At 42.5% G+C, this 13,326-nt stretch overlaps 1 protein-coding gene across 1 annotated transcript in view; it reads right to left on the minus strand.

Moving 5' to 3' along the window:
* Positions 1 to 1,197: 1,197 nt before the first annotated feature.
* PSTPIP1 (proline-serine-threonine phosphatase interacting protein 1) overlaps positions 1,198 to 13,326 on the minus strand; it is a 56,725-nt gene continuing 44,596 nt past the window's right edge. Inside the window, exons 10-15 of the mRNA XM_059824010.1 lie at positions 10,590 to 10,688; positions 9,842 to 9,938; positions 6,642 to 6,726; positions 5,028 to 5,098; positions 3,321 to 3,421; positions 1,198 to 1,329 (exon numbers count right to left, since the gene is read on the minus strand). Coding sequence (XP_059679993.1) covers positions 1,198 to 1,329; positions 3,321 to 3,421; positions 5,028 to 5,098; positions 6,642 to 6,726; positions 9,842 to 9,938; positions 10,590 to 10,688 — 585 coding nt within the window. The remainder of the gene's footprint in view (positions 1,330 to 3,320; positions 3,422 to 5,027; positions 5,099 to 6,641; positions 6,727 to 9,841; positions 9,939 to 10,589; positions 10,689 to 13,326) is intronic.

Below are 13,326 nucleotides of genomic sequence, written 5' to 3' on the forward strand. Positions count from 1 at the left end.
TTAAAAGTGCCGGGAAAGGAACCAGGACATGTCTATGCCAGCAAACCCAGAGGTGTAGAGGCTGTAGAGAGCAGTTAGAGACAGAAAAGCCTGTGGGCAGAGGAGAAGGAGAGGATCAGCTAGGTGGACAGAAGAGTTGAAAGGAAAATGCTCTGATGACATGGGTACGCAGATTGCATGAGGAAGTAACTGGCACTTCTCTCTGGTGCTCGGAGGAGAGGGATCAGGGCAGCACAGCACTGCTGGAGGCTTTGCTTATTGTTTTTGTTGCTGGGTTTTTAAACATGAAAAATCCCAGGGAGGTGTCAGAGAAACCATCCAACCAAGGCAAAAGCAAGCCTTGGGCTCATCATCTGTCCTTATTTTGCTGCCCCAGAACCCAGTGCAAAGCAGAGCCATGCATAGCATGATTTTCATTGTATTAGGACATGGCCGTGATGGGGAGTGCCTTATGTTTTCTTACTACTGATGTGTCTCGGTCCTTCAGGTGCTCCTCTCTAGCTGCGTTCATTCATTTTTTTGTATTTTCTTCAGTGGCTCTGATAAAGAACAGTGGAGGGTTCCCCACCTTTCTCTCTGGTTACCCACATGCTGTGAGGGGAACTTGAAAGGGGGCTGTTAAAAGGAACTTAAGAGAGCTCCTTCCTTGCTTTGTACAGCTAAGACCCTGCGACATCAAAGCTATCTACTTTCTGAGTGTGCTTTCCACCCACTGTCAAAAATGCTTGCATGGCCTGTGCAGTGAGAGGAGGGGCAGAGAACATGGCTGCTGTAACCATGAGAGCAGCTCACAGACTGGCTGGAGGTGGTCCTCCATCCTGGAGAAACAGCATTTGCTTCCTTGATCTTCTTCCTTCACTGCAGTTAAGTTCTGGGCAGGATTTTCTTCCCAGATTGGCCAAGCTTTGCGACACTGATAGCAGCACAGCGAGCTGAGGGTAGGAAGAACTGTGGTAAGAAACACAAGTCCTAGTCTCTCTGAGGTGAAGATGTTTCTTGCAGACAGTGTAGGCCAGAGGGTGCTGGGATGGGGCAGGAGGAAGGAAGAGGAAAGCATGGTCAGTTGGTTATTTCCTGACTGGTAATTGTCGAAGACAGTATTATGGGCTTCCCTTGGTCAGCTGAAACAGACCTTGTGTGCTGTTTGTTTTCAGTAATAGAATATTTTTAAAGTCTGAGGATTGGGGCTTCTTTTCATCAAAGCTTTTCAAGATAAGACCCTGGCACAAAGCCTTGCTGCCCATTCCTTTCTGCTGTCCACCAGCCATCCTCGTTTTCTTCAATGACAACTACAATGTCTCCTTCACTGATGTCCAGTTCATCCGTGTTCTGAAAGGAGACAGGGAAAGGAAATGTGGTTAGCCTGAGAGCACAGGAGGGCCCAAGCATGTATCTGGTGGGGTTTTTTACCCTGCCTTCCATCAGCAGTCTGCCAGTGTCCTTCGGGTTGGGAATGAGCCTGATACACCAGACGATGAGGTATTAAGCACTTACTGAGCTGGCTATTTCCTTAAGATCCTCAAATTTCCCCAGTCTCCATGATGTCTCCTCCTGAGCAACTTGACTGTTGTATCACTGGGGAAGGCCAGAAAGGGTTAAATACGACTCTCCTAAACCAGCTAACCATGACCCTTTCATAGTCTGCAGGTGTCAATAAATAAAACAGTGCACAGCTTAATTCCCAAGGGAGATAAAAACAGTGTCTCTACTAATCCAGGCCTTAAATAGGTCTCTTGGTTCTGTTAGTACAGAACAGCAGTGACCAGTGGAGGTACAGCAACTCTTCCTGAGATAGCTTACTTGCAACTATGCCATTTGTCTTGCAGATAAAAGTTACCTATCGCTGAGCTCTCAGGCGTCTGTCGGTCCATTCAGTGGTGCTGTCCTATTTTCCATAGGAAACCACTTTGCTACCCGCAGTGTAGTAAAACAGAAAACAGGGTAAGAGAGGCTTCCAGATATGTTTGATGCATCAGCTAAATCTAAATTTAATGTACCTGAGTAGGTAAGAAGAGACTCAAAAAGTGAGAGGCCTCAATATACTAAAAGTAATAACAGGCTCTTTTCTCAGCAGGGAAAATCCGTGTGTGTCATATTTTTAAGGCAACTCCTGGAGTAAGGATCTGACAAAGGGATCCAGCAGTCTCCTCAGGGGAACTGCCACTAACAGTGAGTTACTTTCAGCTGTGCTTGGATGAAATTTCAGGCAAATAATAAAAGAGGATTTAAAACAAAGCAAAACAAAGAAAGTAACAGGTGTCAGAATGCTGCTGTACCTAAGAGAAAGCATTCCTTTCCAGTCCTTTCTCTGTTTTCATAATTTATCTGGTTATCTGATTTTGTCACGTGCCAGCACTTCTTCAATGTTAGCTATTGATGGTAGGTCCCTTGCTGTGAGGGTCTCTGTGCGCTTTAGCATAAGACCTCTGGATGCTGCTGCTTCTGCTAATCAAAAGCTAATAAAAGGAACCTTTAAACTGACATGTAATTAAATTGTGACACTCCTGTTAGGGGAGGCTAATGGTTTAGCAAGAGTCCAAGAGGTTGTGGAGTCCATCTGAGTAAGAAAACATTCATAACCAGTCCATTCATAACCTTTTACTAATGGTACTATGCCTATGTAGGTCTGAAGCCAGTGAGAGTTCAATATCCCAGTTAAGGATGCAGGTTGCTCTTTATAACAATCTTTTGGTACATGGACCACATCCACTGTAATTCTGCAACTTGCAACATGGAAATACAGGGAAACAGTGTCATTTATGGGGATTCGGTCCTCTCCAGCATGGAGAGCGCCTCAGTTGAAGCCAGTGTGTTAAGCTGGAGCAGGACTCTCCAGATGGTAAGTGAGATCAAATGGAGAAGAGTTCTTAGATAAGCATCTGTCACATATTCTTACGTGACGAATCTGTAGCCATTTTCCCTAGGAGAACATTTCACAAGAGATGTAAGTTCAGAATGCACAATACTGCAAACTGAGCCATCATCCCCTAAAAAATAAAGTTTTCCTTGTGTTTGCAGTCTTCTGTATCTCTAGAGGGAGATTGTAACAGCTCAGGTGCAGCATGCTAATGTGTAATCTCTTGCAAAAAATTTTATTGTTTCATCTTGAGGCAGCATGGTCTAGTGATGTGTGCCAAGAACTGGCAGTTGGGATTCCTGGCTTCTGCATGTGACCTTGACCAAGAATTCTCTAAGTGTCTCTGGCTGTAAAGTGAAGATAACACCTCCTTCACAGAATTAACACTTTCAAGATGTTTGGATCAACATCATCTATTTTAAATCTGATACTATGAAATATTTATTTTGAAGCCTTTCGTTACCTGGGCTGTGTAGTCATAAAGTACTCTGTAGTCCTGTGATGATGTGATTCCAGCTTGTTCATTTACAAAAATGGATGCATAGACGCAGTCTGTTTTCTCTGCTAAGGAAAAAAAAAAACAAAAAAACCCACCACACACAGGAACAAAGAGTTCAGTTGCTTATAAATGCATGGGATCATATGCAAGAGTTCACAAATACAAGGGTTTCTGTTCTCTCTCTGCCTGGAGATGTACATGTATAGAAAAGCTGCTGTGAACTGTAGGTAAAGTCTTGCACAAAAACTGTGTCCCATTGATTAGATGACAATACACCCATTGAACTTTGTGGGCAGTCAGAAACTAGGTTCAGCCTCATCCAGGTTGGGAAAAATGTTTACCCTGCTAAAGCACAATCCAAGTTGTCCAAAGAGGGAAATGCTGTGATTAAACTGGTTTAAAATGGTTGCTACTGGTGGTATGAAAGTCTAGCAGTTCAGTGACTCACATAAAGCTTTTCTTTTTCCCTTGAGAAAAATGGAAAATATTGTGCTGATGGGTCACGAGACATTTTCCAGTAATTTACTTGTCGCTGACATAACTTTTTTGGAAGATGCTGTTTTAATCCAGCTTGTCATAATTAGGGAACCCTCTTACTCCTTCCCAGCTTCTGCCTTGGAGCTTCCCCTGCCGCTGAGGCGAGCAGAGGTTTCCCACATATGACTCCTCGGTGGGATGACAGCGCTCTGACAGCGCACGGAGCAACTGGGGTGCCTGTACTTTCCCATAGTCAATCCTTGGTTTAGTTGTCCTGCTCTAAGGAGCGCTGTCAGCTCCTTGACTTTTCAGATTTTGAAAGACAAGGATGGGAGCAGTTGAAAAAGCTGAACGCAGAGAGCGTTTGCCATTCCTGAGGGTCTTGTCCAGGGAACGCTCTCCCCTCCTGTCCCCAGCCTAAGGAAATTCAGAAGGAGTGACTACCCTCAACTGCTTGATGCTGCATTGCTCTATGTGTGCCCAAGCTGGTGCCCGGCAGGTACAGCTGGTGGTTGATAGCACTGGAGAGTCTCCCCTGGCTGAGCACCACATGCAACAAGTAAGAGAGCCTGGGCTTCGTTTCTGGGTGCCCAAGCAGGCAGGCCTGACCAAGGAAATTGATTTGGATATGTTCTAAAGCTGTTCTAAAACAGCTTTTTATTTTCTTTAGGCAAGAATCACAGTTAAAATGTTTTTGTTTTAAATCAAACAAATAAAAACTTCATAAGCTGTTACTTTCTGCATAGTCAAAATACTGTTTTAAATGTCGTCTGATAAATGCCTAGTTGTGAGGGTTACAGTAAGACAGTGTAACTGTGAAATGAGATGGGTATTTGCATTCATAAGGCATGAACCTGGTCTGTTAAAAACTTCAGGTATTCTCTCAGGCTTTTTAGAGGAAGTGTATTCTACCTCAGGAGAAAACTATGATCTAGGTCAGACTGTGTTGTTCTGAATGTACAGTTCCCCCTTGCCTATACAGAGGTTTTGAAGATTATATGGATTATTTGGCACTTCAAACTGGGAAATTTATTTAATACACATCCAAGCTAAATCTGTTTCCATACTACTCTTGCTCTTGACTGCCAACACATGGATATCTGCTGTACCATTTCTGCTCCGTGTCAAAGCTTGATATAGCAATGTGATCTAAAACAAACACATCTGGTAAACTTATTTCCTGAAGAGGCATACCAAGAGGAGGGGCTGAAGGAGTGGCACTTTCCGTGTTGTTTTTGCTGCTTCCATGCAGTAGCCCGGAGAATCTGCAGAACCGAGAGAAGCCAATGACAAAATGAGTGAACAGGACTGGGTATGAGCATTCCTTCGTCTCAGCTGTCTGACTCAACCTTCCCTCCATCTGCTGCAGCACTGGGTAGATGTCACCTCTTCCTGTGGCTGTCTGTTTTCATTTGTGCTGTAGATATATTTATCTTCAGTTAAAAATATATTTTTTAAAAAAATGCAGCAGAATACCGAACCATCAGCCATCACTAAATTGTGCATAAAATGCATCAGATAGTATTTTGTTGTTGATCCAAATGCTCATCGTGCAAAACTCCAATTATTTCACAGTATTAATATGATGAGAATTACCAGTTGTTTATAAGAGATTACCATCTCTTTGTCTTTAAGAAAAACTCTTAATACCATTTAAAATACAAAGCTTGTATAATCAGCCTTTCTAAAAACTGTGAATTTAAGTGAAATTTTTTTTTTAATCTATCCCTAGTTATTTTCTATATCACAGCTGGGTACTGGAGAGTAAGTAAAGTGAGAATATGGGTTAGGACTCTCAAGCATAGGTAGAAATAGCATTGCATGCTTAAGGCATATTTAAAAGGTCTGATTTTTCAGCTGGTGAATGCTCACTGTTTCTGGAAAACGGACATCCAAACTCAACAGTTTCTGACAAACTCAGACTGAGTCTCTCTAGACTGCTTGCCCATGCAGAGCACGGCTGTATTCTAAATGGCAGTATAGTTGTCTCCTGTAACTGTACAGGATGCAGCATTAGAATTCATTATTCTAGAAGATAGGTTTCCGACTGAAAAACACAATATTGTGTATAAACCTTATCAGCTCACTAACAAGCCTGGACCACATTTTAAATGGGAGATCACAGCCCGCTCCTTGTCTTTGCCATGTAATAAGGCTTGTCAAAATATAAAGCTCTTCTGCTTTAAATATGATGCCATTCCCACTGTGAATTAGCCATTTTAGTATAAAATATTTAAACCAATAGATTTACCATGCTCTTCTGCTGATATAACTGCATCCATGTTACAGCATTTACCAGCATAAATGGATCAGAAAAAGAAAAATCGCCTCCCTAATCACCACAGTTATTCCACTAAGTGTTTTTTCCTTTGGTCTAGAAACAGAGAGCAGCTCTTTGTTCTGCTCAGCTGGGCGGTGCAGTAAGCCAGGAGATACTGCCGAAAAAGACAGCTCTCCCCAGCCTTTGCTCCCAGCAAGATTCACCTTTGCCCTCCCTTGAACACAGTGTTTTTGTTGCTATGTGCTGTGACTCACTAGGAAAGAGGAAATAGGTGAATGCTATCCATTGCTGGCCAACTAATTGTTTTATGAACTCGTCCCCTGTCTCTCTTCCCACTAGGCCATGGCAAAATTACTCTGACTGGTTTTAATAGGTTTACTTCTTCTGTCAAGTTGTATTTATTGATACGTAGCGGTCTCTTGCTACAATGAAGGAAGTAACAGCTTTCCAGGTCCTGTTTCCTGTCATCATACATTGCCGTTCATACGGAGAAACACCTATTCTGGGAACCAAAGTTTGCCACTCACCTCTTCATCATCCCACAAGACTGGGTTGGGCTGCAGTTGCTTCTGTTTGGTTCTCTGCTGTAGTAGTTCTCATATCCTATTGCATCTGCAACAAGGCAATATAAGCGAGATGTTCAAAGAGGCAAAACTTTTCTTCTCCCCACCAGAATGCAACTGACAGTTGCAACCATCAGGGGCTGCTGGAGCAAACTGCAATACAGCATCTATCTGAATTCGCCTGTCATGTGGCTGGCACAGCACAGGGGGACCTGGGGACTTGAGAAAAGCCATTCAAGTGACTGTAAGCAGATCTGTCCTTGGTAGAAAGGCATGCTTGACCTGAGACGAGCACAGTCAAGGTTCTGAAGAACCATTCTAATAGCTGTGGCTAACCCTAATTAAGAAGGCAGTTTCCTCCGTGACTGTTTCCTCTGTTGCCTTAAAGCTCAGGATTTAAGGGAGCAGAGCATGGTCATTGTGAGCCTGGGACCACGTTCATGATACAGTTGGCTGCAGTGTGTTTTCTTTATTTTTTTCTTAATGTTTTGAGTCAGGAATTTTTGTTGGAGCTGGGGAGATTTCTGAATATTATTGCCAGCAGCAATAATGAGCAATTTCCTGGTCTGTGCTTGTGCTTGAGTGTCTCCCTACCTTTCATATCTCCCCTGTCCACCTTCTGAGAGCTGATCTGCTGTTTACCCAGAGATATTTGTTTTTTGTTCTCTCAAACACACTTATGTTACAGTTCCTTCACTCTCCCCTATGGTGTCGTTAAGGGTGAAATTGAGACCATTTCCAAGTCAAGCTTTACAGATGAAATACTTACAGATGGATTTATTTATTTTTCATCTCATAGCTCCCAGAGTAGTTGCTCAGAGCTGGTGGCCACGCACCCTTTGTGCCTTCTGTGTGTTAAAGCCAAACAAACGTGAGTGAAGTCTGTGATACCGTATTATCTCAGTTCTGGTACCAGCAAATTAAGAAAGACATTGGACTTGGGCTAAAGGTTGTGTTGACTTTCTCACATTGGGTCAGCCAAGATCATAAGCAGGGCAGGCATGTTCAACTAGTGAGTGTGAAGAATCCTTACAAGTAAGATTTTCAGTAATTAGGGACTTTTCTGACCAATTTAAGGGTCTCCTATTACCTTTCTACATTGTCGCCTTGGTATAGTTTCTAGTCTATACTGCCTTGTAAGATTAGGTAGAAGAGGGGAATGAGCCATAGCATCAAGAAACCAAAAGGTTTGGTCAGGATGAAGGTCTCCTGCTACACAATGCAAAACCACACGTGGGTTTCCTCCTGCATTTTGCAAATAATGAAACAGATCAACGGCTCACCATGTGCTACTGTGCGAACTCATTAGCCATAGCTGTGGAGATACTAGGATGTTACTTCCAGAACATGTCACCTTCTAGAAGATGGCAAAAAAAACCAACAAAAAAGCAAGTCAGTGGTTTCTTTGCCTTTCATAAAGCTCTCAAGGGTTTTTCCCACCTATTTCTTATTAGAAATGAGTCCTGACATAGCCAAGAACTGTTTGCAGAAAATTGCCTAGGCAACTGGAGAATGAGAAATCTCACACAGAAAAAAAAACAACAAACCACACCTAGCTGAGAATTACAAATTTCTTAGTATACAGTTGTTTCACACTGTTGCAAGGCACAGTTCTCCCTTCTACCAGTGAAAATGTAGTTTTTCCCTTGGTAAATGCTCCTCTATCAGTGAATTTAAATCCCCTATGTGAAGAAGAATAAACTATAGCAGCAAAATGGCATCCAATGCACCAGTATCAATATATTGATTTTAAAAAAATACCCCAAATCCCAATTCTTAATCATCATCGGTGTAATGACAGAAAGGCTGAGTGAAAAACAGGCCCCAGATAGCTCAGTGCTGAGTTAGTGGCAGCATCCAGCTCTGCTGAAGAAGTTCCTAGGGTGGAATTGCTGCCAGCTCTGAGCTCTGTGATGAAATCAAAGGGGTGTAAGCCGTTCCTGTACAAGATGATTATCCCTTGGGACAGGCCATTCACACTGCTGATGTTTGTACCTATACAATTCCTAGCATGGAAGGTTTTTATCGGTGCAAAATATTCTTATGCCAGTATAACTTATTCCCCACTCTGAATGGAAGTAAGCTCTATTGATACTGCTGAGGGCATTTGAAGGGGATTTTCTCTTTGACATAGCAATATGGTGTTAGAGCAGAGAGTGGAAGTGAAACAGTATCTGTGCACAGATTGAAAAAAAAAAAAAAATGTGGAGGAAGAGATCTTTTCAGCATAGATATGTATCATCAGCTAATGAAGAGATTAAATAAGGATTTTTCTCCTTTTACAAAGGCTGTGAATCTTTGTTTACTGCCGCAGCTGCACAGAAGTGCAAGCATTCACTCAGTCTATAAATACCTTGTATTGCTTTTTGAAGTAAGAAGGTGTGGTTTGTATTTGGCAATGTGAAATGTTAGATAGACTCCTTTCCAGTGATGTATCTGGAGAACTCCTACCCTAGAGCAGCATGTTTTCATTTTACAACTGATCTTAGTTCTTGCTGTCCCAGTCTCCATTTCAGCCCCAAGGTTTTGATCACTGAAGTTGATGAAAAGGCTGCTTTGGCTTGAATGGACAGAGTCTGTGAACTTACATCGCTTCTGCATGCTGGAGCAAAGCCAATTTCATTCAAATTTCCCCCCGACTAGGGTCTTGCCCTTATACAAACAACTTCCTGAGAGGACAAAAGATGTTATTCCCCACTGAGTAGGTGGAACAAAACAGAATACACAGTCTGGTCTTCTCTGTGCTGCAAATGAAGAGGCAGCATCTCTGTCAAGGGGACACCAGGGTGCAGTTACATGGTAAGTTGGCTCTGACTTGTCATCACTGCAGGAAATTGAGGTTGCCATCTCTGCAAGGCAGTTTGCCACCTCCTTAGCAGTGCCAGTTCAGCTGTACTGTGAAATGAGCCTGGTTGAAAAACCAAAACAACTTTTTTTTCTTTTTTGGAGGGTTATTTTTAACCTGGATCATTCGGCTATCCCATTTAGAGCCGCACAAGGAGCAATGGCAGCACAGTGAGGGGGAAGTGAGCTGCAACGGGTGGGAATGAATAGCCGGAGCAGAAACTCCTCCAGCTGGCTTCACCTCCAAAGGAGGTCTACTGCACAACTGCAGCCTCAGCCTAATGGGTGACTCATCTGGCAAGACCAATAGGAATAATTACCTGGAGGTTGTGTTCCTGTCATTTTAGTCTTAATGAAGTAGTCTATGTCTGACTCTACAACGCAGTTCTCCAAGCTTACCCGAACCTCTTCATACAGCTACAAAACAGAATCCAAGAATTTAATTTAATTTTTAACATTTCATGTTGAAGCAACGATTAATGCTCTTCTAATATTTTTCCCCTTAAGAGACACTTTATACTTGGTATATGTCTGACCTGGATGGATCTTTGGCCTGTCCCCTCTACAAACATTCTTGTAAACATAATTGTTTATTTGTGCTCTGGATATCCTTTTAAGAGGGGAGGATGAAGTCAGTCCAGGGCTTTTCAAGGTAATAAAGAAATCAATAGCAGGAAACATCCATTCAAAGTCAAAACTAGTGTATTCTTTATGTCTTCCCATTTTGAGACCATGACTGAATGCCTTTCTGAAAGTTGTGCCTGAGCCCAAATATACTCGATCAAGTGATCTGGTAGTTGGAGGCATTCTCTAGCAAACTGAGGGGAGGAGACCTGCAAGTGTCACCAAGTGACACAGGCTGTCTACATCCAGACATGTATCTGATTTACATCTAGAGGAAACAAACTAGATTGAGAATACTCCCCCCTCACTGAACATGTGCAACAGGCGGTTTGCTGGAGACAGTCAGCACGCACAGAGTAGGGCAAGCTAGTGCTGTATTGTTAGAGCACTCTTGCTCCTCCTCTTCTTCCTCCGCACATGAAGCTACTTGGCAGATGCCCCTACCTCGTCATCCTTCACACACTGCATGGAGAGCTGGTTGCAGTGAACCCACAGCGAGTTGCGGAGGATGGTGATGCGGTCACACTCCTGGAGCTGGAAAACCTAAAGCCAAAGAGGAGACGTGAGGTGGCCTCATGGTAATTATTTATTTGCATTGCAGGCAGCAACAGGGCTGGGGCTCCTCTGGGCCAAGTTCATATGTCTGCAAACCGTTCTGAAGGATCCTTTGTAAAGGATGTCTTTTCAGCTACTGGAGAAAATGCATCTACTTGTGCGTGCTCAAGAATTTGTTTTAATTGATTGCACCAAATTAAAGTTATGTTTTATAGACAAAAATAAAGCAGGGGAAAGGAATAGGTATCTGGATTTGACTGCTACTTCTGCTGCCAAGGATTTCAGAGTCAGGGTCCTGTCTGCCCATCGCACTGAAATCTTGGTGTTTAACAGATCAGTAGCGTACTCTCATGAAAGGGTTGTATTTATGTTAGAGCCAAAAATATCCCTCTCTGCCTTCTAAAATCTCTTTCCACACTTTTCTCTTCTGAAAATATTTGAGGTGATCTGGAGTTGCCTCTGTTCATTTCTAAGGTTATTTTCATGGTAAAGAGAAGGCATTTTTCTTTCTTCAGGGTTTACTCCCTTCCCTCATCTGTCTGATTTTCTCATGCTGTTGCACAGCTTGGGAAGAATGAAGGGGGAAGAGAGAGGAGAAGTGTGAACCGAGTTGGGGGAAGAGGCAGATAAACTCTTTCTTTAAAAACTTAAAGAAAAAACAAAACAACCACCCTGATCTCTAAGTTGTTTTAAGTAGAACATAAATTTTTGGTTTTCTATGAGGTGTGAAAAGCTCAGATGCTTCCAGCCATCTGTTTCCATCTCCACTTGCTAGTAATTATGTCCAGAACACCACAAATGTATACAATATTCAGCAGAACGTTCAGTTGGGTATGCTGCCTGCCATCTAATATTTTACCATCTAAAATAAAACAGAAAAAAGAGTCCGTCAAGGGAGTCAGCTGGTGTTGGGATCAGTTTCTGAGAGAAAAAGCTTTTAAAGAGAGAGAATGAGTATTTCAATATCCATTCTGAACAAAAAGCCTATGGCTGCAGCCTAGCCCCTCGGGGGCTGCTGAAATAGCGTGAGAGCCGGCTGGGCATTTTCCAGGTAAATGGTGTCCTGTCGTGAAATGCAGCTCATCAAAGAGGGAAGCGTAGTGACTCTTGGCTTGTCAAGCCCTTTGCACAGTACAGCTAGGCATTGTATCAGACACATCCCTCGTGCCCTGTCGGCTTGTGTGACAGGCTGCTAGAGAACCTGGGTATCTCGTGCCAAAGAATATGGCACAGCCCCTGTGATGAAGGTCATCCCAGTGCTGCCACTTGCTAGCCAAGATTTTCGGGCTATGGATGTCCAGCGCTCAGCTAGAGACTTAAGCGACCTTGGCACTTCCAGATTCCCCGCTATGTAGCCGGAAATTTGGGATCTTAAGCTGCTTTTGTACTAGTTACTAGTTTTAAATGCCTCAAAAAATCTGTCAGTTCTTCTATCTACAAGCACTCTTAAAAGAAGGTGTCAAAGATGCCCTTCCTTTATGAATGGTTGTTTGAATTAAGCAGCGGGCAGGCCACTTTTGTGGGCTATTCAGAATTTAGCCATGTGGGAGAAATGAACTGTTTTAGCTTGTGGAACACTTCGCTTGTTTGTTGGCTTTTTAAGAAGGGGGGAAATGTGCGTCTTGGGAAAATTAAGGCTTGGCACAATTTCTGTGGAAAGTCTGCTGTGCCAGCCATGGGACTTTCCAGTCCTCCCAGATAGGGAATATTTAAGAGGAAGCAGAGAACTGGAAAGCTATGCTCCTGGCATTTTATTTTATGTGGAAACAAAGCCAGCAACAAGTAAACATAGCAAAATCATACTTTAGCAGATGGGCAAACGTATTTGAAGGATTAATATGACCAAACGTGTGGCTGATTTGGATGTCAACCAGTTCCTGTAAATTGTGTGAATCTTACTAGCTGAGTGCAAATCTCCATGTCCTTCCTCAGCATAATGGAAAGAGAGACTTTCCCACCACCACCTTTCAGTTGAAAGATTACTCCATGGCAGAGGGCAAATATTCTTGCAGATAAATATAAAGTACTATGCAAAATAAAGATTCTGATTCTATCTTTGCTCTCAGAATGCTACAGAACATACTTTTTTAGCTTAGCAACAAAATTTTATTGTTAATCTCCATTGAACTTGTGAGATTTAAAAAAAAAAAAAAGAAACAAACACAAAAACCTCTCCTGCATTAGAACGAGAAGCCATTCTGGAAGCCTCTTGGAAAACACAATCTAAAGGGAATCTTTTGTGTCTTTAATGGATTAATTGAATTCTTCTTGTATCAATTTTGAAATTCATTTTTTAAACTAAAAATGAGTTTTCATGTCTACATTTCTCTTAATTTCCTACTGAAATTACAATTTGTCACAAAGCACTTATTTGAGAAACAACCTTATCTTGGCTGTGATGGAAGATCATCCCTAAAGCTAGTGGATTCTTAAGTTGTGGGTGAAAACTGGCAACAAATGCTTGGAAATAGATTGTACCAGTTCATATATTGCTCCGCTTCTCACACCTCTGCACTTATTCCCCTCCTTTGTATTTACACGCATATGCTGAACAAGCAAGGAGAATGTAAGCGAGACAGCTAGCAGCTATGTCTAAATCAACTCTAGTTTTTGCAGTATTTTTGCA

This window comes from Gavia stellata, chromosome 13 (genome assembly GCF_030936135.1).
Source record: "Gavia stellata isolate bGavSte3 chromosome 13, bGavSte3.hap2, whole genome shotgun sequence".
Classification (NCBI taxonomy): Eukaryota; Metazoa; Chordata; class Aves; order Gaviiformes; family Gaviidae; genus Gavia; species Gavia stellata.